Source organism: Cucurbita maxima, unplaced genomic scaffold (genome assembly GCF_002738345.1).
Source record: "Cucurbita maxima cultivar Rimu unplaced genomic scaffold, Cmax_1.0 Cma_Scf00020, whole genome shotgun sequence".
Taxonomy (NCBI): domain Eukaryota; kingdom Viridiplantae; phylum Streptophyta; class Magnoliopsida; order Cucurbitales; family Cucurbitaceae; genus Cucurbita; species Cucurbita maxima.
In genome coordinates, this window is record NW_019272036.1 from 1999394 (window position 1) to 2022460 (window position 23067).

Here is a 23067-nt window from a genome sequence, read left to right on the forward strand (position 1 = left end):
AAAAAAAAAAAAAAATTAAGAGGCCCATGTCTTGTAAGGGTCATTATGATGATGGGCAGCCCTTACACTCTCAATCATCATACATTAATATAAAATTGTTGGGATTCTAAAGTAGCTTTTGGACACATTATATTCTAAATGAAATGGAAGGCTAGGGTTTCAAATTCCTTGTACAAAGGCCTAAACAATGGAATTAGGTTGGAAAGTAAAACTTTATGGCAAACTAAACATTGTTTAAACGCTCGACTCTCCGCACTTTTCGAGTTGCATCTAACAAAGGATGAAATACTTATTATCGACCTTTCATAAAAGTTTCAAAACTACTATTCGAATAGAAATCTATTAGAATATTGAAAAAACATAGACGTATTAATAACTTAAAATTACGTGACACTGACTACAAAATTTATTGTGCAATCCCATGTCGGTTAGAGAGGGGAATGAAACATTTCCTTGTAAGAGTGTGGAAACTTCTCGCTAACAAACCCGTTTTAAAAAACCGTGAGGCTGGCGATAATACGTAATGATCAAAACGGACAATATCTGTTAGTTGTGGGCTTGAGATCGTACCGAAAGAACACTCCAACATGTTGACTTTTTGCACGGTTTTTGTGTTCTAAAAGTCAAATTTGAGGTTTTATAAGTTTGGGAAGAAAGCATCAAACTGCAGAGATTGAGATATGGGCCAAAATATAGAAGCCCAGTGTTTTGGGCTTATAGCCCATTACCTAATCTTTCTAGCACTGCGGCCCATTCATATTGGGTTTAGACAGTTGTAAGATTTTATTACAATCAGGCCCAACAAATAATTAGAAACCTTGTGGTAATCTTGTAGTTCTTACGAATGGAGACGATAGGGGGTCGGGCCATCGATTTTCTTCCTTTTCCCACAGTTTGATCAAAGGGTTGAAGGGAGATAGTGCATCAAGTTGTTCGTAAGAGCCAACTTGATCCTCTTCTCCAGGGAACCCTAAAAAGTCGCCGACTCCAACTACCGTCCATGTACGATCCATACGTGATCTAACCAACTGCACATCATACCTCTTCTGTGTTCTTGACAGCTCATCTTTATCTCAGCAGGGTCTTTCAGTGACATGTCATCTTCCCCATTACTTAGAAAAAGTGAGCCACCAGTTCAGGTACAAGATACTATCGTTACTGTTTGGACAATTAAACATTCAATTCATAATCGCAATGACCCAATTGCAATAGACATGCAATGTTCATATGTATGTATGTCGTAATGCATACATAATGACCTAAACGTACCAGTTTTTTTTTTTTTCCTTTTTGATATAGTTCCTCACCGTGTTAAAATTAATCGTACAAAATATAAAAAAAAAAATCATATTTATTCAAATACGAATTTCTCTAGGGTTTCGCCACTCGTAAAAGTTAATCGGAAGTCTAATTAGTGTCTTTCACTTTTAATTGTCCAACCCTCATGAATCATGAATTATGAATTATCAAGTTAAACTATTTTTAAATTAGTTATTTCTTTAGTCAACTCTTTTTAACATGGGTTGGAATAGTTTTTATTTATTTATTTATTTATTTAAAGAATGGTAAGAAGTAATAATCAATCATAATTATTATTAATTACAATTATCTTTTCTCTCAATCTGTATAAATTGGGCAGATGATTGAGAATATTATAGCTGATATTAGTGATGTATTATGACTCGTAAAATTTATTTTTAATAATTAAAAATAATAATTTGACAATTGGTGTACTGTGAGCTCTATACAAATTGTTCATCATCACAATTCATCCAACCTAAAATTTCGAGTTGATCTAAAAGATTTATCCAACTAACGTGAATATTTACATTTTTTAATATATATATATATATATATATTATTGTGGGTTGGGAGAATGGGTGAATCATCCAAGACAAAGGCACATGCCAACATCAAACCCTCTTTACCTTGGAAACATACCAACGATCATTACTTTAATCTTATGGTTTGGAAATCATCTTGACCATGGTTAAAATACTCTTATGCTTTTCGAAATCATCTTAACCGTGGTTTAAATTATTGGATTTCTCTGCTACTTTCCTTAAAACTTAAAATTGATTATATAATAATAATGATATTTAATTAAAATAATTTAAGCAATAAACCACCCAAAATTAATATTATTTTTATTAAACCGACAATAAAAAGGAAATCCCCATTTAATTAATTAAAATACAAATCTTTTCGCCGCAAACGGAGAAGAAAATGCAAAAATAAATAAATAAATAAATAAGAAAACGGTCAGTGGAAGGATCCGCACGCGCTTTCGATTAATAACATATTTTTTAATTAATTTATTTATTTCTAGAAACCCCCAAGTGGACCCCACGTCATCTAATGGCGCATTTAGAATTCCAATGAATACAACAATCCCACACCGACAGTTTCATGTTATCTTGTGTGAATTTCACATTTTACCCTCAAAATTTAATTTTTTTTTTTTTTTTAAATTTGTTTCATTAAGTAATCTTTTTAAAACTAAAATTTGTTAAATGAGTTATAAAACACAAAATTAAATTTTTTTTTTAGTAAATTAAAATGTTTGAACTCAATTCAACGTGGTGTAAGGCTTGGATAGTCTAAATTAGTCGAGTCTTCGAGTCATATGATTAATCAAATAGATATAAATATTTCGTAAAAATTAAAAAAGTTTATTTCAATTTGTAAAGTAAGAGACACAAATTGGAGATCAAATTTGTAATCAGATACTCACAAATATCAATGGAAGAAATTAAATTAGAAATATTAAGATTAGGTTAACAAAGTCAATTAAATTAAGACAAATAATCTCAACTTAATACAAACGGGAGTCATTTGGCTATACGTGCGGTGATTTTAAAAGACGATTTTCCGAAAAACAAATGGTAAAAATGAAAAAGAAATAAAATAACTGAAATATTTAAAAAAAAAATTATAAAATTAACAGCTCATTCTCCAAAGGAAACAGCAGCAGCAAGCGGGCCCCACCACTACATACACGCACTGTCACTCACTAACTACAAAGGCGTATTCAGAGAATACTAACAATTTCAAAAATAGAATTATATAAAATAAAAAAAGTGCCAATTAAAAAGAAAAAGTGCAAAAATAAAATAAGAGACTGCTGATAGAGTAGAAATTACGATTTAGGACAAGAAAAGAGAGGAAATCACAGTGGTAGCAATGGCGGCAACGACAATGACTACAGAAGCTTTCACGTGAACGGCGGAGCTTCCTGGAGTACTGGTCTGCGCCTCGGCAGTTGGTGCATTGGCCGGTGAACCTTCTGGAGTGTCCGCTGGAGGAGCAGGCGGTGAAGCGGCGAGAGGAGACGGAGCTTTCGCGGTAGGGGCTGGACTCGGAGCCAGAGACGGTGTCGGTGTAGGCGAACTAACTGGCTCTGGCGCTGGCGCTGGAGAAGGAGACTTCCCGAACAACTCTGACGGAAGTAACAGACTATCGACTGTGAAAATAGCGAGAGGAGTTGCGTCGAGAACAGTATCAGCGATTCTCGAAGGTCCGACTCCGGTGTGGAGAGTGACGGCGTCTCCGGCCGTAGTCGTCGTAATATCGAACTTTCCGGCACGGCTAGTAGCCAGAGTGTCGATCGGATCTTTCGTCGTCTTCAAGGCTCCGATAGGAGTGTAGTCAGCGACAGCATGGTAAAGAAGAAGCGAAACAACTTCAGCATTAGTGAGTTTACTCAGATCTGGAACTCCATCGGCCTTGAACGCCTCATCATTCGGCGCAAATATAGTCAATCCTTTCTCAACCGCCGTTTCATAATTCTTAATCACACCACTAGAAACAAGCATCGACGCGAAGGTTTTACATCCAGCTTTCTCGAGCAAAGCAGTGATGTTAACATCGGAAGCCGACGGAGCCTGAGCCGTCAAAATCCCCGGTGCAATGATTGGCGCACTTATCTCAATAACCGAAATGTTGTACGGAATCTGCTTCACTGACTTAGTGTAACTCGAATCGAGTTTAGATCCAGGAACGGCAGAGCCGAATTTGACCTTACCGCCCTGGAGATCGGTTATATTGACGAAACCTAGATTTCCAGGCGCGTTACCGGTGGTCTGGTAAAGCGTCGTGGAAAGAGTGGTTCCGTTGGAGATCTTGTGGAGTTTGGCTGGATCGTAGTAGTCCAAGACAATGTGGAGGCTAAGGAAGTTCTTGATGACGGAGAGAGGATGTTTAGCAACGACGGGGGAGAGAGCGCCATTAGAGACAACGAGGACTGTGATGGTTTGACGGCTGTTGATCTCGTCGGCTAGTCTGGTCTGCTGTAAGTAGCTGCTGAAATCGCTGTACTCAGGGAAGTCCTTGAGAATGTCGGTGATGTTATGACCGGAAACAATGACCGCGCAGGTGGCGACGAGGGCTAGGAAGAGGAGGAGGGATTTGGAGGTAGCCATGGGAGCAGCAGAAACAGAGGAGGAGGATGAAGAGAGGGTTTAGAAAGTAGTGGAGAGTTGAGAGGGTAATAAAAGAGAGAAAGAGTGGTTAAGTTAGTTAACTAGGGTTAGGGGTATTTTGGGAAATGTGGGAAAAAGGAGACTGAACGCTTTTGGACACGGATGAAAATATCAAAAGTGGTTTATGTGCTTGCCGTAAGCCATAGCGATGGCTTCTTGCTTTCTCTTACTTTTACTGAAATTACAATTCTGACCCTAAAATTTCCACTAGCGTAATAATTAATAATTAAAATGCTTTTTGTTTTTTTGTTGCAACGGTCATAATTTCAACGGTAAACTGAGATGAACGTTGTCGATGGGATTTTTTCTTCTTCGTATATTTGAATATTTATAATTTGTTTTGTTTTTATTTCTTTTCAAATATATTATTAAATTTTAATTTATTTTTATGTTTTCTTTTCTTAATCCATTTAATAATTTTTTAAAATTCATAAAGCTACCCGATAAAAAATTGAAAGTTTTAAAAAAATATTTTTAACTATTTTTTCTTTTTAAAAAAGGGAAAATGATCAAACTATGGTTAAATTATAAACCAAATTCCATCCTATACTTTCTTTTATAAATAATAATAATAATAATAAGTTAAGTTGAGAATTAACTTAAGGGCAAAATTGGAAATTTGGGAAAGTTTTGAGGGCAGTTGAACCACCCATTTCTTTAGCCAACTAGAGCGGGGTATGTTGTTCATTGCTAAGTGAACCAAGGTAAGAAATTTTTACTTTGATGAGTCTAGGTGATTCTATGATTTAACGTTGTGTCAAATTTTATGGACCTCGAAAGACGGCAATTACTCGTTATTGAATAGATTAATTGTACTACCATGATCATCTAGAGACTTACATTTTGGTTCTTCATAACAGACTAAATGATTTCGGGTTCGATTAGAGTCATAGGTCAAACCATCCTATTTCAAGCTAGGTCTAGGTCACAGGCTAGATGATTCAATTTTGAATCAATTATGTTTTTCCATTTTTACATTTTTTTTTTTTTTTTTACAAATTTTAAAAGGTTAATAACATGCATTTAATGACAATTCTAGTCCGTCTAAGTTTAGAAAAGTCGGGCTATCACACCCATTCATAAATATATGAGATAACGATGATTACAAGCTATTCTCATGTTATCGAACTTGCAACTCTTTCTCCAAACTAGCCACATGTCAACGTGGAGGCTAGGTGAGTTTCTAACTTTCTCAACTATTGGGAAGTTATATATTACTTTCTTCATACTTCACGGTCGTTCAAATTGTAAAGTAATACAATAGATCCCGGAAGCACGCGTATTGAAGACCCTGAAATGTCGAGATATCTCAAATACTTCAATTTAATAATTGAGTTTGGCAATTCACTTGGAAACCTTGAATGAACAATTAAAACGTGCAAATAGAAGAAGTTGGTGGTTTTATTGTGATTATCAAATATATTCTCAATGCAACAAAACCGTTTTTATTCTTTGAGTGATCGAAATAGCTTCTTCACCCTGAGATTTTCCTTTTGTTACAAGGTCCGAGACAATATCAAAATTCTTTGCTCAAATATCCTCATAGTTGAATAACTCTTTGCACTATCCACATTTGAACCAGTGCTTCCTTATAGAAGTAAAAGTCTCGTGAAAAAATTGAACATTTTTCAAAATCGATTACAATTCTTCATAGTTCTTGCCAATCGTCCCGACACTTCCACAACCAATAGTATGCCACCAAATTTTTTAACAAGCTCTTCTCGTTACATCAAGAACTATTAGTAATTCACTGCACATTTTTTAAATAAAAACCAACAATGATTATGTGGTAACCCGTGATTTTATTAGTTATTTTAAAAAAATTATAAACGGGAATTTTACGAGCATATAAGAATTATTTATGAAAATTAGTAAATATAAAAATGTAAAAATAATTTATAATTTAATATTTTGAGAGGGTATGGATAAAAAAAATAAAACAGAGTTTAGAGTTGACTAAAGGAAAATGAGATTCAAACCAATTTGTTTTCCAGTCAAATAAAAAGCACTCCAAGTCGGAGAACTTTTTCATCACAGCTATACCATTTCTCGCCTTCTGACAGTCCGAAATCAATGGCGACGGAGACGGCAGTGTTCGCGGCGGTCGTCGCTTTTCTGATCTCGGCGGTGGTGTCTCAAACTCCTCCTATGGCTTACACTAATCACACGGTCGGCGGCCCTGCAGGTTGGTTCTTCAACGCCACCAAAAACATTTCCGCTACTAATTACTCCTCCTGGGCCGCGTCTCAGACTTTCAATCTCGGAGACTTCCTCAGTAAGCTCAATGTCTTCTCCTCCTTTCGATTCTGCTCGTTATTGATTGTTTATTTCTCTCTGAAACCTCCGCTTCGTTGTTGTTTGTTTCTTGAGAAATTGCAGAGAGAAGTTAGGATTTATAGATAGCTATCAGAAGAAATTTGCGTAAATGTTGAGTTATGATCGGCATCTCGATTCATAAATTTCTTAGGAATCGAACATTGTTATTTCACGATCCAGGAAATTGACAATGAGTCTTTGGTTGATTTGATCATCTAACCAATGGAATTTCTGCTAACTTCTTTTTATTGTTTGAGATTTGCGCTCGAAATCTAGGTTTCTATTGTGCAATCTGAAATCGAAAATCCGATTACAGTAGTTGTTCTATCTCATCAATCAATTAACTCACAGAAGTTCATCGCCATTTTTTAATTTGTTAATTTCAGTTTTCAGAACGAATACAAATCAGACCGTGATCCAGACCTCCAACTTGACGACATTCAAGAGCTGCTCCATCGACGACGCCTCGGACAACGACACGTTCCAGTACAACGGCGGTGATTCCGACTTCAACAAGCCATTGACCATTCCGGTGGCGCTGATCATCAGCGGCTCGAACTACTACTTCTCCGACGCGGATGATGGAGTTCAGTGCCAACGAGGTATGGCCTTCGAGATCCAGGTCAATACCGGTCTTGGCTTGCCGCCAAGCCTGAATCAGCCGCCTCCGCCTCCGTACGCGACGCCGCCGGATTCCGATTTGGCTCAAACGCCTCCGTTAATGATTCCTGAGACGAAGGAAAACAGCGGATTCAAAACTGCCGCTAACTTGCGCCGATATTTCTTCTTCATCGCGGTGGTGCCGCCGCTGCTGCTGCTGCTCTGAGACTAACGAGGTCAGACTTAGAGATCACGCGTTTCCCTCTTTGTCCTTTATGTGGTAGTTTTGTAATTTTATTGCCGTGATTGATTTTTGACTCATTAGAGGCCTTTTGAATTTATTTTAATAAATGAAGAACTCCTCTAATCTCCAATAGCTACACTTTCCCTATTATTATTTTTGCTATAAGAGCCAATAGATTATCATGGGTTTGACTTAGTAGCCATTAGAATCTGAATTTTTAAGTCTATTTCTGTGACCAAATATTGTAAGATCGAAAAGAAACCGTTTGTTTAGTTTTATGATGATTTCATGATTAAAAAGAATTCTCCCCTTCACTTTTATAATTATGATTGATAATGTTAGTCGGGCTTCAACTGAACATACCATTCAATATAGGATACCTCCCAGTAGTAAATGGGATCAAAAAAGATAATTTAAAAGTATCAAATAGTCCTACATCATTAACATAAAATGAGAATAGCTACCTCTTAGTTCTAGTACTACGATGTCAAGGGTTGTTTTTTTAGGTACTTTTAAGGAAATTTCATGCTAATAACGTTCTTTTACCAGTTTATGGGTCAAATATTATAGAAAATAGATTCTAGGCATGGTGCTCATTATTTAAGATTTGATATATAACTACCAAAGGTAGGAGTGCAAAGAACAATTTGAGCATAGTTTAACTAGTAATCCACAGTATTGATCTACTCTAAAAAAATAGTAAGATCAATGATCATGTCTTAAAAAGTAATCGAAGTGTACGAAAGCTCACCTGAACACTAACTCAACATTTAGGCCGGTTCGAGAATCTAAATTTGAAAACTAACTTTTTAAAATCTTCAGAGGATATGTGAAGAAGTTCTTGAGAACTTTGGATCTCAGGTCCCATAGAGCTTCCCTTCTGATATTTGGTTGCTTAAATTGTTTCTGCTCCATCATGAAATAAACAAAAGATATGTGTGATTGTGATTATCATCCATGCTGCCAAATCTGCATTGACCTGGAGTTCCAATAGGTCAACTTGTACGCATAGATCATACAGTGTCGTATTGTAGAGGAAGAGGAGAGCTAAAACGTTAGAAGCAAAATCAGCCATGGATTTACGAGTATTCTGCCTATTTCTAGGGAAGTCTTACAGTAACTCTAACTCAAAAGAGCAAAACAAGGCAGGGTTCTGCAACTGTGAGGGTGATCACATTCGTTCAAATGAGAGTGGTTGTGAGAGTAGGATGACTAAGAAAGACTTTGTAACAGTCCGAGACCACCGCTAGCCAGCTATTGTCTTCTTTAGGACCTCCCTTTTAAACTTTCTCTCAAGGTTTTTAAAACGCATAGGGTAGGATGAGATTTTCACACCTCTATAAAGAATATTGTCTTCTTTGGGTTTCTCCTCAAAGTTTTTAAAACGCGTATGTATTGATATGTTTTCACACATTTATAAAAAAATATTGTCTTTCTTTAGCTCTCCCTCCTGTACTTCCCCTTAAAGTTTTTAAAATGCGTCACATGTCTTCTTCGGGCTTTTCCTCAAGGTTTTAAAAACGCGTCTGCTAGCGAGATGTTTTCACACTTTTATAAAAAAAATTATAAAAAATGATTCGTTCTCCTCTCAAACTGATGTGAGGTCTCACGGGCTTACTCGAAATGAAAGTTATTATCTATACTAACAAGATGCATCTTCTTTTTCAGTGGCTTAATTATAGGAACTCTATGGTAAAGTATGTTTTGCTTGAACCAATTCTATGTTGGGTGACTTCTTAAAAATATTTCTAAGATGCATGTGAGTAAGGACAAAACATGCTAGAAAGACTTAGTGTTGGTTTATGAGAACAATATTCACTCTAAAAGGCTAGGAATATATAACATGACAATGTCGAAACTATCATGTGTCGATCCATATTCAGAATCCTAATCCGAACTCTAGGATATAGTAATGAAGTTAAAATATGCTACAACAGAGATCATAACCAATATATGGTGGGATAACAACATCAACTTATATACCACAGATGCATCAACTTATATACCACAGATGAAGTAGTCCGGCCATGGTTGTTCACACCTCAGAGAATAAGGTTCAATATATGGTGGGATAACAACATCAACTTATATACCACAGATGAAGTAGTCCGGCCCAACTAACCTAAAAGTTCTATTACGTTAAGTCTATCTCAATATTTAATTTTACTTTATCTAGGTTATTTCGATTAAACACATACAAAGATAAGACACAACTTCAAGATACCATTAGCAATTAACGATTAGGATGCAACCTCACAATAAGATTAATAATCAACAATTAGGATGCTATATGGTTAACCATTAACGTAAACATTGAATCTTAGTTCGATTTTCTTAAGAATCAAAGTACACTAAGTTAATAAGCACATAAAGTATCTTTATAGTAATCGTAGTTAGCGAATCTCTTTATTGTTTTCCAACAGTATGAAACTATATTATGAATCTACAAGATCTTACTCGCTATGACTAACTCTAGAGAAATAAATCCTTAAATATATTTTTATTTAAGGTATTTAATATTTTAATTTGTGCTTATCAAATAAAAAAAAGTGTTTTTATTAAATATTAATTCAAGTTCTTCCAATTAAATATATTTTTATTTATCAATTATAAAATCTAATTTAATGATATAAAATTAATTAATTAATTTTTATTTGTTAAATATATTCTTATGCATGGTATTATAATCCTTACCAGTAAGTCAATTTTTCACAAATAATTTGTAATTACAACTGGGTTAAAAGTCTATTTACCCTTGTAATTATATAATTCATCATAAGTTCTATTAATTTTCAGACCAAAAATTTGTTTATAATCCAACCCATTTGATTACTAGACTCTTACTATGCTACTACTTTGGGTGATCAAGCTGGATTAACAATACCAAACACAACAATGCTAAGGTATTGAACAAAGTTGTTTATATATTAGATATTTTCTCAATTCTTCCGGGTACCCACATTTTTCTTTGTCTTCAATCCTATACCCCTATAATAATGGTAATTTCTCTCGTCCATTAATGGGAAGGAGACTAGTCCCCGAAAATGTCCATTCCTCGATTGGAATTGAGAAATTTTTTGTCCCTGTTGTTTGGTTATTAGATATTTACCTTGATTTTAGTTCCGTTTCTTACTCGAAAAATGAAGATAAGCTTGTTAGAAATCGCTGATTTGATTGGTCTAACCAAGAGAGGCACGAGAGTCTTTGGGTATTGTTTGGGTCGAGACTACCTTCTTTCTTTTTGAGGTGGACTTCCTATTCCCTATTGGTAAGAATTAAAGAATACAAACTTAATTAAGTAAAACTTTGTAACTCCCAAGTAAACAGAACTAATATGAGAAGCTAGCAAGGAAAGTATCACCTTTTGGCTACAAAGGGTGGGAGCTTAAAAGTTTTATAAAATCATGATTAAATCTTTCATAGTATTATGATTCAAAAAGGGAAAGATCAAATTTCCCCTACCATTTAAGCCATTGATTAGAAACAAGATGGAAAAAGAATTATTGAGAGAGGGAAGAAGATGAGAAAATTGAAGAATTTTTTGCCTACTTTTTGTTTGTTTTTGCGAAATTGGATAGAAAGATGAACACGGGAATTTGAATTGAATTTGAATTAAATTTGAATTAAATGCCTAAAAAAGTAGAATGTGAGACCTAAGGGTGAAGATTTTGGTGTCTGTCCTACCATTTTCCTCTGTTCATCAAATCCCATGGCTACCGAAGTCCACTCTCTCTAAAGCATAATCGACCCATTCGAAGAAACAAATCAACCGTTTCACAAAACCCATCAAAGCAAAGAACCTTTACGTTTCGAGAGAGAGAGAGAGAGAGAGAGAGAGAGAGGGGTGGGCTAAGGATTTAATTATTATCCCTTTTGAAACCGGTGCGAGAGTGACCCAATTCCTTTCGCTCACGAATCTGCTTCTCTTTGTCTTCACTCAATCGCTCGAAGCACAGTGACCCATCTCCCATTTCTGCTGCCTCTTCTTCTTCCCTTTCCTATTTTCTGGTACTGTTTTGTTCTTGGGGTTTCGTTTTCTTCTTCAATTTGTGTGGTTCTGTTCTTCGATCTGATTGCTTGTCTCCCTTTGTAGTTGGAGTTGGGTTTCAGGACTCCGCGAAAATGGGGTTGCTGTCTGGGATCTTTATGGGGGTTATCTTTGGGGTTTCATTGATGGCTGGGTGGCAGCATATGATGAGGCGCAGAAGCACCAAAAGAATTGCCAAGGTAACTCGTTTCTTCTATGTATTTTAGGATGTTTTTGGTGTCTCTTCAGCTTATCATGCTCAAATTTGTGTCAATTTTGGTTTATTATATGAATTTGTAGCTTCTTTGACGAGTTTCTTGTGATATATACTGATATTGGACCTGGAACTGTTGCCTTTTATAGACTCGACTTGATTGAATCATGGCTTCATGTCCAAATTTTGCAGTGAAAATGATTATTTGGGGCTTTTGGGAGCTTATATTTTCAATAGGTTTTTTTTTTAGAAAACTATATGAATTATCTGGTCAGTGAAAGATAATGCATTTTGATTGACAAAGAAATGTTTTGTATGAGTTAATAGTATATAAAATTTGGCCATCACTTCGTTTTCTGAGAATATGTGTTAATTTCATTGCACAGGCTGCTGATATGAAAATTCTCGGTTCTCTTAGTCGAGATGATTTAAAGAAATTATGTGGAGATAATTTTCCCGAATGGATCTCCTTCCCAGTTTATGAGCAGGTTCCTTTTCCTTTTATGTTTCTCCTTTCATTCTTTGTTGATCATTATTGTTGTATTGTTCGTCCACGCCAAGAACGATAAGTTACTTTTTGTTTGTTTTAACACTAATGGTAACTCTGGGAATATCAGAAATGTTGCTACTCGATGAAACTTGTTTTTTGTTAATGACTCCATGTTTCCTGAAGAAGATATTTTGATAATTGTGCAGGGTCAGCTTTGTGTAGATCGTTTAGTTGAAAAAGAACACGTGTTTTTTGTTGTTGTTTATTTGTCTTTGAGCAATATACTTAGAACTCATAGTGACTTATCGATACAAAATTTTGTACTTCGGTTATGTTTTTGTTTATCATTTTAGGTGAAATGGCTTAACAAGCTACTGAGCAAGATGTGGCCGTTTGTTGCAGATGTAAGTTTCTTTGCCATGTATAACTTTCTTTACACATTCTCCTTGTAAAATCTCTTCTTAAATCATGGTATTAGCAACTTGTGTGGCTTGTATTATACCGTATCTTGCAACATTATTACTATCTGTAAACTGAATAATTTTAGTTGTTTTAGTACTCGAGAATTTGCTAGTACGTTTAAATACTTTTTAACTGTTCGATCATAATGCATTTTGATGACTCCTTGTGCTCTTTGAGTTTCCTGAATTCGTCCGCCGACTTGCAGGCAGCAGAGTTGGTTATAAGGGAATCTGTTGAACCTCTGTTGGAAGAGTACCGACCTCCAGGAATTACGTCGTTAAAGTTCAGCAAATTATCTCTTGGCTCAGTGGCGCCTAAAATTGAAGGTATGGTTCAAATTCTGTCTGAGATATCGTTTTCCTTGAAAGAATGAGTCTTTTATGTCGACATGATTACTTTATTCGACATGTCTAAAAAAAAAAATATGAACATAGTTCAACTAACTATCGTTAATATGATTTGTGTTATGTGAGTCAGCAAGCGTGATGCTTCCATTTGGGAACTGCTTTGAATAATGGAAGTTTGTTTTTTCATAAAAAAAGAAGTTAATTGAATTTACATACATTTATGTTGCTATGACTACAGCTCCTATTCTTCCAACTACCCTTGTTGGCTCTCTCTCTCTCTCTCACACACACATTGTGAGATCTCACGTCGGTTGAAGAGGGGACGAAGCATTCCTTATAAGGGTGTGGAAACCTTTTACTAGCAGACGCGTTTTAAAACCATGAGGCTGATGACGATACATAATGGGCTAAAACTGACAATATCTACTAGTGGTGAGCTTGGGCGGTTACAAATGGTTTTAGAGTCAGACACCGAGCAGTGTGCCAGCGAGCGCTGGCCCTCAAGGAGGGTGGGTTGAGAGATCCTACATCGGTTGGAGAGGGGAATGAAACATTTCTTATAAGGGTGTGGAAACCTCTCCCTATCAAACGCGTTTAAAACCGTGAGGTTAATGGCGATATGTAACGGGCTAAAGCCAACAATATCTACTAGCGGTGGGTTTGGGAGGTTACACACACAGGCTGCCTATCTCCGTTTGTGAATTCTATGAAACAATATTCTCATATTGGGTATTAGAATTTTCTTATACTTGCAGGTATACGTGTTCAGAGTCTAAAACAAGGACAAATCACAATGGATATCGACCTTCGATGGGGCGGAGATCCAAGCATCATTTTAGCTGTTGAAGCTGCACTTGTTGCTTCAATACCCATTCAGGTAAGTGCCTAATACATGTTAAATTTTACCATGCTTCCCATATGTTGGATCTAGTTGCCATTTATCTGACAAGTATCATATCTGTTTTCTGCTACAGCTGAAGGATCTTCAAGTTTTTACTGTCGTTCGGGTTATTTTTCAACTTGCTGAAGAAATACCCTGTATTTCTGCTGTTGTTGTGGCCCTACTTGCTGAGGTACCTTTTATTGTAGCATTTATATGGCTACAAACGTTGGTCCAGTTGTTGGATATTAATTAACATAGTAAATGAGAGGGTATGGCTTAAGTGATTGAACATTAAAGAATGGTATTTTTTTTATTTCTATGTATTCGATCAGCCGGAGCCAAAAATTTTATATACTCTGAAGGCTGTTGGTGGAAGCCTAACTGCTGTTCCTGGACTTTCAGATATGATTGATGTAAGTTTCTTACCATAACAGTTCTTAAAGTTTTAAAGTTTTTACTTTTTAGCTTGAGTTCAGTGTTCTACATTGATTATCTGCAGGATACTGTGAAGACAATTGTTAATGATATGCTCAAATGGCCCCATAGGATTGTTGTTCCAATCGGTGGCATACCTTTCGATTTAAGGTTACATAATTTTACCCATTTTGCTTCGTGGGTCGAGTAAACATTTGGATGATTTGATCGGTTTCTGCTGGCGTTCCTGAGCATTTGTTTTCTGTTTTACTGAATTTGCAGTGAGTTAGAGCTTAAACCACAAGGAAAGCTTACTTTGACTGTGGTGAAAGCTAACAGCTTGAAGAACATGGAAATGATAGGGAAATCAGATCCTTATGCTGTTGTGCATATTCGGCCGCTGTTTAAATTCAAAACAAAAACTATCGAAAACAACCTCAACCCGGATTGGGACGAGAAATTTGAGCTGATTGTAGAGGACAGGGAGACACAAGCAGTCATCATTGAGGTTCTGGAGCTTTCCATCTCTCCTGTAGACGTCGATTCGAACTGGTTGTGGTAATTTATGATGTTTGTTTAATCTTTGAATAGGTTTTTGATAAGGACATTGGTCAAGATAAGCAACTGGGGATAGCAAAATTACCTCTGATTGATCTTCAAGCAGAGGCCAGTAAGGAGGTTGTGTTGCCATTGCTTGCATCGCTTAACACGTTGAAAGTGAAAGACAAGAAAGATCGAGGAACTGTTACGATCAAGGTAGAGTTCGGTACTTAGATGGAAATATGTTCGGTTAGCTATTTCTTCTTCTTGTAGTTTGTTTTGTTCTTATGAGGTCTATCATTCAGAACTACTGAAATAGCTCTTAATCTTTTCAGAACCACTGAAATAGTTCTTGAAATTTTTAGATTTGTGAGTTTGTTCATGTGAGATCCCACATTGGTTGGAGAGGGGAACGAAACATTCTTTATAAGGGTGTAGAAACCTCTCCCTAGCATACGCGTTTTAAAGACCTTGAGGGGAAGCCCGGAAGGGAAAGCCTAAAGAGGACAATATCTACTACCAATTAAGCTGCCAAGCTACATATTTTAATTCGGGTTGTGTGCACAGGTTCATTACCATGAGTTTAACAAGGAGGAGCAGTTGATAGCTCTGGAAGAAGAGAAGAGGATCCTTGAAGAGAGAAAGAGGCTGAAGGAGGAGGGAGTTTTAGGTAGCACAATGGAAGCACTGGACGGAGCAGCATCTTTGGTTGGGTCTGGTGTGGGTATGGTGGGCACTGGCGTTGGCATGGTTGGAACCGGCCTTGGTGCTGTTGGCAGTGGCCTGTCAAAGGCTGGAAGGTTCATGGGGCGGACCCTCACCGGCCAATCTAGTCACGCCAGAAAGAGCAGTTCTTCTTCAACCCCAGTAAACAGTGTCCAGGAAAACGATGGAGCGAAGCCATTGTAGTTACATTCGTCGGTGTGCAGCGTGACAGGTAGGAATTCTGTAATATCAACTGGGTTTGTATCGTTTAAGATTCTTGTGTGTATCGTTCTTCGACCCATAGTGTTCACGTTTTTTTTATGTATTTGAACTGGAAATGAACTGGAAATGAACTGGAAATGTTTGCATAAACACTGTAAAGTTCTTCCCTAGAATGTGAATTTGTTGAGATACTGGTGAAGACATTGATGTGCAAAATAGATTTGATAGGCTCTTTGAAGGACAACACCTTAAAGAAGAGGTGACGGGTCCGCCATTCTATAGCGTTCTTTCTCCCTCGACCTAAGGCAATAGGTTCAATCGACTCTTCGTAGAGCCTAGAGATGTTTGTTTTCCCGTCCTAAATTGGGTGGAGAATCCTCTTTTAAACAATGAAAGGAGAACGGAGCAATGAGAGATTTTTTCGTTAACCCTCAACCCCACCACAACCCCCTGTCCCGCTCACTTTATGTATATATAGTGTGAAAGATTATGGTGTAATATTGAAATTTCGTTGAAAATTATATTATATGTTTTGCATACACAATATTATTGGATTTATTAGAATGTTTTACCTTATTTTAATAGAAATTATATTGAAAAATGAAAATTATAAATTTCTTTGGAAATGGAGATTGAAAAAGGAGGGTGGGACGTAGACGTGGTGGTACTGTTCCCTAGCCCATGTGTTGGAGGTTGGATTATGCACCTGCTATCTAGAACGTATGTGGTAAATGGTTTAGCATAGTTCCCAATAGATGTGCCCGAGCAAGCCAAAATGTCCGACGTGTCCCGAGACATGGAACAACATCACGATGCATGAGACATCTCTAATAGAGCCTCATCATAGACTCAACTCATTGGAACGATGTATCAATCAGTGAGTTTAACGAAGTGTCTAACCCATTAAAAAAACACTCATAATCTAGGACAAAACTTTTCGTTAGCCGCCTGATAATCACTTGTCGTACCCGCACAAAGTTCGACACTAAACCACACATTATTAAACCTAAACAACAAATAAGTAATTGACAAGTAAAATCAAGCTTTTCCCTTACCTTCGTCTATAAATAAATGCCTTATATGGTAACAATATCAAAATCATTGATTTATTTTGTTAGTTAGCTTAGAGTTAGAGTTGAAAGTGAAAGCTTATACCACATTTAATCATATTTTTGTTTGTTTCCTTATACTCGTCCTTCTCACTCAAACACCTAAAAAAATCTCCTTTGTTAACCGGAAAACCACGTCTCTTCTTTCTTTAGGTAAATTTTATATCGTTATAGTTCGATATACTGAAAATTGGACGTTGGGCATCTAAAATTTAGTTTATATTTGCTTATTAGACATCGAGTGATGTGGATCTATGTCTAAGATTCGAAATCTGGATTCAGTACCTAATGACCCCGACATTCCCTTGTATCCCACTCTGTTGTCACTCATGTTTTCTAGAAAAATCCGTAGGAGGTCACACCTAACATAAAAGTGCTCCGAGTAGAATACACTTAACTTTAGAGTTCATATGATTGAGCCACCGAAAAGAAAAGTGCACTTTGTTGGTATAGGTAATTTCGGTTCTTTTAAGTCTTTCTTTGTCATCCTATTCTTGGGAACGCTCTCATTCAAATGTGGTCCCGAGTCATTCATATACTCCTCTTTCACTGAGGTGTCACCGACGGTGACTAGAATGCTTATTTGGATGAAGTCCAAAAGAACAATATTTAGACATGTCAACTTTTCGTCCAACATTATAATATTTTTTATTTTAAAGATAATTTTGAAACAATTAATAAAGGTTTTTTAAAAAAATTAAAAAGAAATATTTATAATATATAATGTAGTAGATAACTCTCGTAAATATAATTTGTACAATCTATACATTAAAAAGGGCATAATTGTCAAATGAGTTTTGAATAATTAATGTCTAAAATAATTTAAGAAATTCAAATAGAATGTCTGTATTGCCATGTTGACTCTATTTAAATTTTTTTTTTTCATTTTTTTGTATTATTATTAATATTTTATTTAAAAATGGAAACTATATGATATAATTGTTTTTCATATGAAATAACATCATCCAATTAAATGATTAAAGAATGTATTTGTCAACTTTGATGTGAATATTAAATGAGTTATTGACTAAAATTTAGTTTATATTTTTTATGATTATTGTTGTTACTGTAATATATGATTGTCCCTTTCCCTTGCTTTTTAAATTTAATGATTAATTTTTATTTGCATTATTTCTTAGGCTAAATTTAATGTCTTGATCCGATGCCGACCCGCCACCTATTTCATGATCCGCACATCGACTTGAGTCAACTCTAGCACCTCGGCTCACTCCCAGTTGGCTTCATGCCATCAACTCAACTCACTTTCTCAACTTAGGTGACTCGTTTTGAATTAATTGATGTCGTTACATGAATCGAATCATATTACTTTAACTAAATAGTGTGAGTTCACATAGGTTGATTTAGATTACAAAGGACAGTTTCATGCTAGCGCCAAGTATAAGTTAGTAATGTTGGTATAGACAAACCGAGTAAGTGATTTTACTTTTTGCTTGCTGTATGAACAACACATGTTCTGTGACCCCCTACATGTGTAATGTTTTATGATTGTTTGATGTGTGTATTACGTTTAAGTTATGATATGTGTTTTGCCGTTATTACAAGTTATGTTATGTTAAGTTATATTATGATATGATTACACTACGTTGTGAAACTATCATAAGTGTACGTCATGATTCAAAGTTACAGAGATCTCATGCATTTTTGTATATCATGTACATTAGGATACTTCTCACATTATAATTAGTACAAACGCGCACATTGCGATATCTATATACGCATAATTTTATGTGGGGCTCTTTTCTCTTTACGGTTCCGACAGCATGAGCGTGTGCTAGTGGAAAGACATGTCTAGTGAGTACATATACACTCACCTAGTGTGTCCATGTGTGCATGCGTGGGTCATGTATAGAGAAGTATTGAACATATAATTTTTACAGGACTCGAACCATTAGCAACCAAGGTCATGATGTTTTTATGAAAAAATAATTCCGGGTATCAAAACCGACCTGAATTTCCACGTTTACCACTGTCCTCTGCCTTTTGCACACTCTTTTCTAGAGAATAAAATTTGATGTCTCTCTCTATCTCTGAATAATTTTTTTTTTTCAAAAATAAATGATGGATTTGCTTTTTTTTTTTTTATAATCTGCTTCATCAAATATTTAGTTTTTAAATTTTATATATGTTTTTTTCAAAAATAAAAAATTAAAGAAAATACATTTAATTAAAAATGAATAATAAAGGGAAAAAAAATATTTGTACGCTTAGATTGCAAGATAAGGGTATGTTTCTCCCAGAGAATATCTCGATAATAACCATCGGGAAATTAAAATTTTTAAAATTTCTACAAAATGTAAATAAATAAATAAATAAACTATTAATTTCCTACGCGTGGTGCAGATGGCGCGTGAGGAAAGAAGGCAAATTCAGTCACGTAGATCCCACCACCGTGTATTCATTGTGTCCTTTATTTTGGAAATCACAAGTCAATCCCACGCTCATAAATAGACGCTTGTACTGCACCTCCTCCCTTAACTGCTTCCTTCCTTCGTATTCTCTTCACATGCGGGTTACGGAACAGCAAAAACCAACCAATTAAGAGGCGGACACGTTTTCCGTAAAATCGGGCTCTTTGACTGTCACCGTCTCAGAAAACCACGTTCCCGTGAGCGAGTACCCAACTCTGTCTTAAATCAAATTAGTAATTTAATGTACCATTACAAAAAAAATTAATCTTATTTTAGTTATTAATTCTTTTTAAATGGTTCCCTTTTCTTTGACTTTCCCTTTTATTTTTAAAAAATATTTATTTTAATCATTATGTTATTTTTATTCTAACGCACTCACGTTCCAAGAGACATTAGTTAAAAACGTCTATTTGATTTATGAGAACTCACTCGAAACAGAGTAAAAAATGGCTAAAAATTTTAACTAAATGAGTCTAGGACAAGGATCTAATCTCGACTACCCTCACTTTTATAAATAAATAAAAAAAAATTAAATACTTTAATACTTTAATTATATTTAACTTGACATATTACCAAAATTTTAAATTTTAATTAAAAAAAAAGTAATTATTTTATTTAAATTTAAATGTTTAAATAAAAATTCACAGTTTCAACAGAGAGAGAGAGAGAGAAGACCTCTTCCCCTTCTTCTTCTCTTCTCCTTCTCCTTCAGCTCAAATTCTCTGTCAGACTTCAGTCTTTACTCTCTCATTCTCCATAACAATGGACCCTTCACTCTTCTAAACTACCCTCTCTTCTCTCCACTATTTACCAATTATGCCATCTCCCTCCGCCGCCCCTCCGCCGCTCACTGCCGACCACCACCACCTCCGCCCGAGCCATCTTTTCATCATCTTAGCTACATCCTTAACCGCATCGCTCATCATTCTACTCTTAACCATTTTCCTCATCTACCGGAAACTCTCCCGCAACCGAACCGCTCCTTCAGAAACCCACCAAGAAAATCCCCCAAAACTCCCCCGCCGATTCTCCTACTCCCTCCTCCGCCGCGCTACGGCGTCGTTTTCCCCCTCCAACCGCCTCGGCCATGGCGGCTTCGGCTCTGTCTACAAGGCTGTCCTCGACTCATGTCTCTCTGTCGCCGTCAAAATCATGGACTCCCCCGGTTCCCTTCAGGGCGAGCGCGAGTTTCACAATGAACTCTCCATCGCCTCTCGTCTTAATAACCCTAACATTGTCTGCCTTCTCGGTCACTCTTCCGACCGGCGCCGCCGTCGACTGATTTTGGTTTATGAGCTTATGCCTAATTGTAGCCTACAAGATGCCCTGTTCGACAGAAAGTGCCCTGAACTCATGCCATGGCGTAAGAGGTTTGAAATTTCTCTTCGTATTGCTTCTGCTTTACAGTATCTTCATCACTTTTGTACTCCCCCTGTGATTCATGGCGATATTAAACCTAGTAATATTCTGCTGGACGCCGATTTCGAGGCTAAAATTGGGGATTTCGGCCTTGCGAGGCTGAAATCGGAGGAGGAAGATGGCGGTGGTGATGAAGGCGGTAGAGTTAGAGATGTTGGAGATAATGGATCGATTTTGGAGGAAACTGAGAGTGTCATAGATCGTTTGCCTGATAGTTGTGTGGTGACGATTCTTGATTCACCGGAGATGGTAGAGACACGGGCGATTGATGATGAACAGATGGTAGAAACACAGGAGAGGAAGAAAGGTGGGTCTGGGAGGGATTGGTGGTGGAAACAGGAAACCGCCATTGATGGTTCAGAATCTGGTAGAGTTAAGGATTATGTGATGGAATGGATTGGGAATGAGATAAAAAAAGATAGACCCAAGAATGAATGGGTTGAATCTGGAAGCTCCATTGCTTCTTCAAGTGGGAAAAAAGAGCAGAAGAAGCAAACCAGGAGATTGGAATGGTGGGCTTCTTTAGATGATGGAAGAATGAAGAAGAAAGAGAAGAACAGGAAGAAGCCAAGGGAATGGTGGAAGGAGGAGTTCTGCGAGGAGCTTGCAAGGAAGAAGAAGAGGAAAGAGCTCAGCTCAAAGAGTTGCAGGGACTTATGGTGGCAAAGAGATGAAGATTCAACCAAGATGAAGAAGGTCAATAAGAACAGTAAAGGCAGCATTGATTGGTGGTTGGATGGAAGAAGAAACAGCCTAGATGGAGGAACGAGCGACATCCCGAAGAGTGGAGGAATCAGCAGCACGCCTAGTATGAGAGGAACTGTTTGTTATATCGCCCCGGAGTACGGTGGGGGCGGGCAGATATCCGAGAAATGCGATGTCTATAGCTTTGGAGTTTTGTTATTAGTTCTAGTATCAGGTCGACGACCATTACAAGTAATGGCATCGCCAATATCAGAGTTCGATAGGGCAAACCTCATCTCGTGGGCTCGACAACTCGCTCGCAATGGGAAACTCTTGGATCTCGTCGATCCATCCATTCATTCCTTGGATAAGGAACAGGCCTTACTTTGTATCACAATTGCATTGCTATGCTTGCAAAGATCACCATCCAAACGCCCTACCATGAACGAGATCGTAGCAGTTTTTTCAGGTGAGGCCGAGGCACCTCTCTTACCGTTCGAGTTTTCGCCATCCCCACCGTCGAACTTCCTCTTCAAGTCTCAGAGGAAAGGCACCAGGTGAGTGAAAACTAGTTGCTATTATACCATCTTGGGTTCATTGTAAACTGTCTGCAAATGGTTATGGGTGATGATCTGAAATGGATTTAAAAGTGAATGGCAGAGGCCATGATTTCGCCAAAAAGCCTTTCCATCATCTTCAAACTTCAAAATGACTTCACTTGAAAAAGGTCATCAAAAGTTGACATTGTTTTTTTTTTGCCTTTTCTGTGCTCTGTGCAACTCTTTGGGCCAAAAAGTGTTAGTGGTGGGGGGAAGGTCCATTTTTCACCCTCTGAATTGTAGGGTAGGGTACCCTTCGAGGAATTATATGTAATTATGTTATATGCTCAGTTTTGCAGTAAATGTGTGGCCAATTTTATCATTTTGTACTTGAACTATATAGTAACATTTTGTTTCTTACAATTTAATGCACGTATTTATTTGTTGAGTATTATAGATTCACCATAATTGATATGTATTCTTTCTTTTAAAATCGAGGATTTAAATCTCTATATTCCATTTGTTAATTTTGTTATATTTGAAACTTTTAATTTTATCAAATTCAACTTTATAGTTAATTAATTCAATAATAAATTATAAAAACAGTTCAAAACTATTCAAAATCAACCATTGAACAACTTTAAAAACTCCAATTAAAAAACATAATAATAGTAAAAGACTTCTTTTTGAAGTCTTATTAAATATTTACACTATTTTCACATTTTTTAATTTAAGGTAAAAATAGTAATACACATTTAAAGTTTAGTTATTATTTGGTAAAATTGAAATTTTATGGCAAAAGTTGATACGTATGGTCAAGTTTAATAATGAAAGAATTTTGAATGCAATTTTTATTTGTTTAATTTAAACTGATTTACCACCTAAATTAATTAATAAAAATATCTCTAAATTTTATTTAAAAAGTTTAAAAACTTCATTAAT

The 23067-nt window shown here is 36.4% G+C and overlaps 4 protein-coding genes across 4 annotated transcripts; 3 read left to right on the forward strand and 1 right to left on the reverse strand.

The window, feature by feature from the left end:
- Window positions 1–2903: 2903 nt before the first annotated feature.
- Window positions 2904–4483, reverse strand: LOC111494515 (fasciclin-like arabinogalactan protein 10). The gene has a single exon (XM_023144464.1). It carries the CDS (start codon window positions 4419–4421, stop codon window positions 3147–3149), a length of 1275 nt encoding a protein of 424 aa, XP_023000232.1. The 5' UTR covers window positions 4422–4483; the 3' UTR covers window positions 2904–3146.
- A 1966-nt stretch (window positions 4484–6449) lies between these two features.
- LOC111494414 (cucumber peeling cupredoxin-like) lies at window positions 6450–7823 on the forward strand. The gene is made up of 2 exons (XM_023144357.1): window positions 6450–6756; window positions 7184–7823. Exons 1-2 carry the CDS (start codon window positions 6555–6557, stop codon window positions 7621–7623), a joined length of 642 nt encoding a protein of 213 aa, XP_023000125.1. The 5' UTR covers window positions 6450–6554; the 3' UTR covers window positions 7624–7823.
- Window positions 7824–11364: 3541 nt separating this feature from the next.
- Window positions 11365–16146, forward strand: LOC111494452 (synaptotagmin-4-like). Its single transcript, XM_023144399.1, has 12 exons — window positions 11365–11649; window positions 11735–11868; window positions 12269–12370; window positions 12726–12776; window positions 13040–13160; window positions 13937–14058; window positions 14156–14254; window positions 14397–14477; window positions 14564–14649; window positions 14761–14986; window positions 15070–15234; window positions 15586–16146. Exons 2-12 carry the CDS (start codon window positions 11764–11766, stop codon window positions 15925–15927), a joined length of 1500 nt encoding a protein of 499 aa, XP_023000167.1. The 5' UTR covers window positions 11365–11649; window positions 11735–11763; the 3' UTR covers window positions 15928–16146.
- A 4011-nt stretch (window positions 16147–20157) lies between these two features.
- Window positions 20158–22585, forward strand: LOC111494176 (receptor-like serine/threonine-protein kinase At2g45590). The gene has a single exon (XM_023144052.1). It carries the CDS (start codon window positions 20300–20302, stop codon window positions 22145–22147), a length of 1848 nt encoding a protein of 615 aa, XP_022999820.1. The 5' UTR covers window positions 20158–20299; the 3' UTR covers window positions 22148–22585.
- Window positions 22586–23067: the final 482 nt, after the last annotated feature.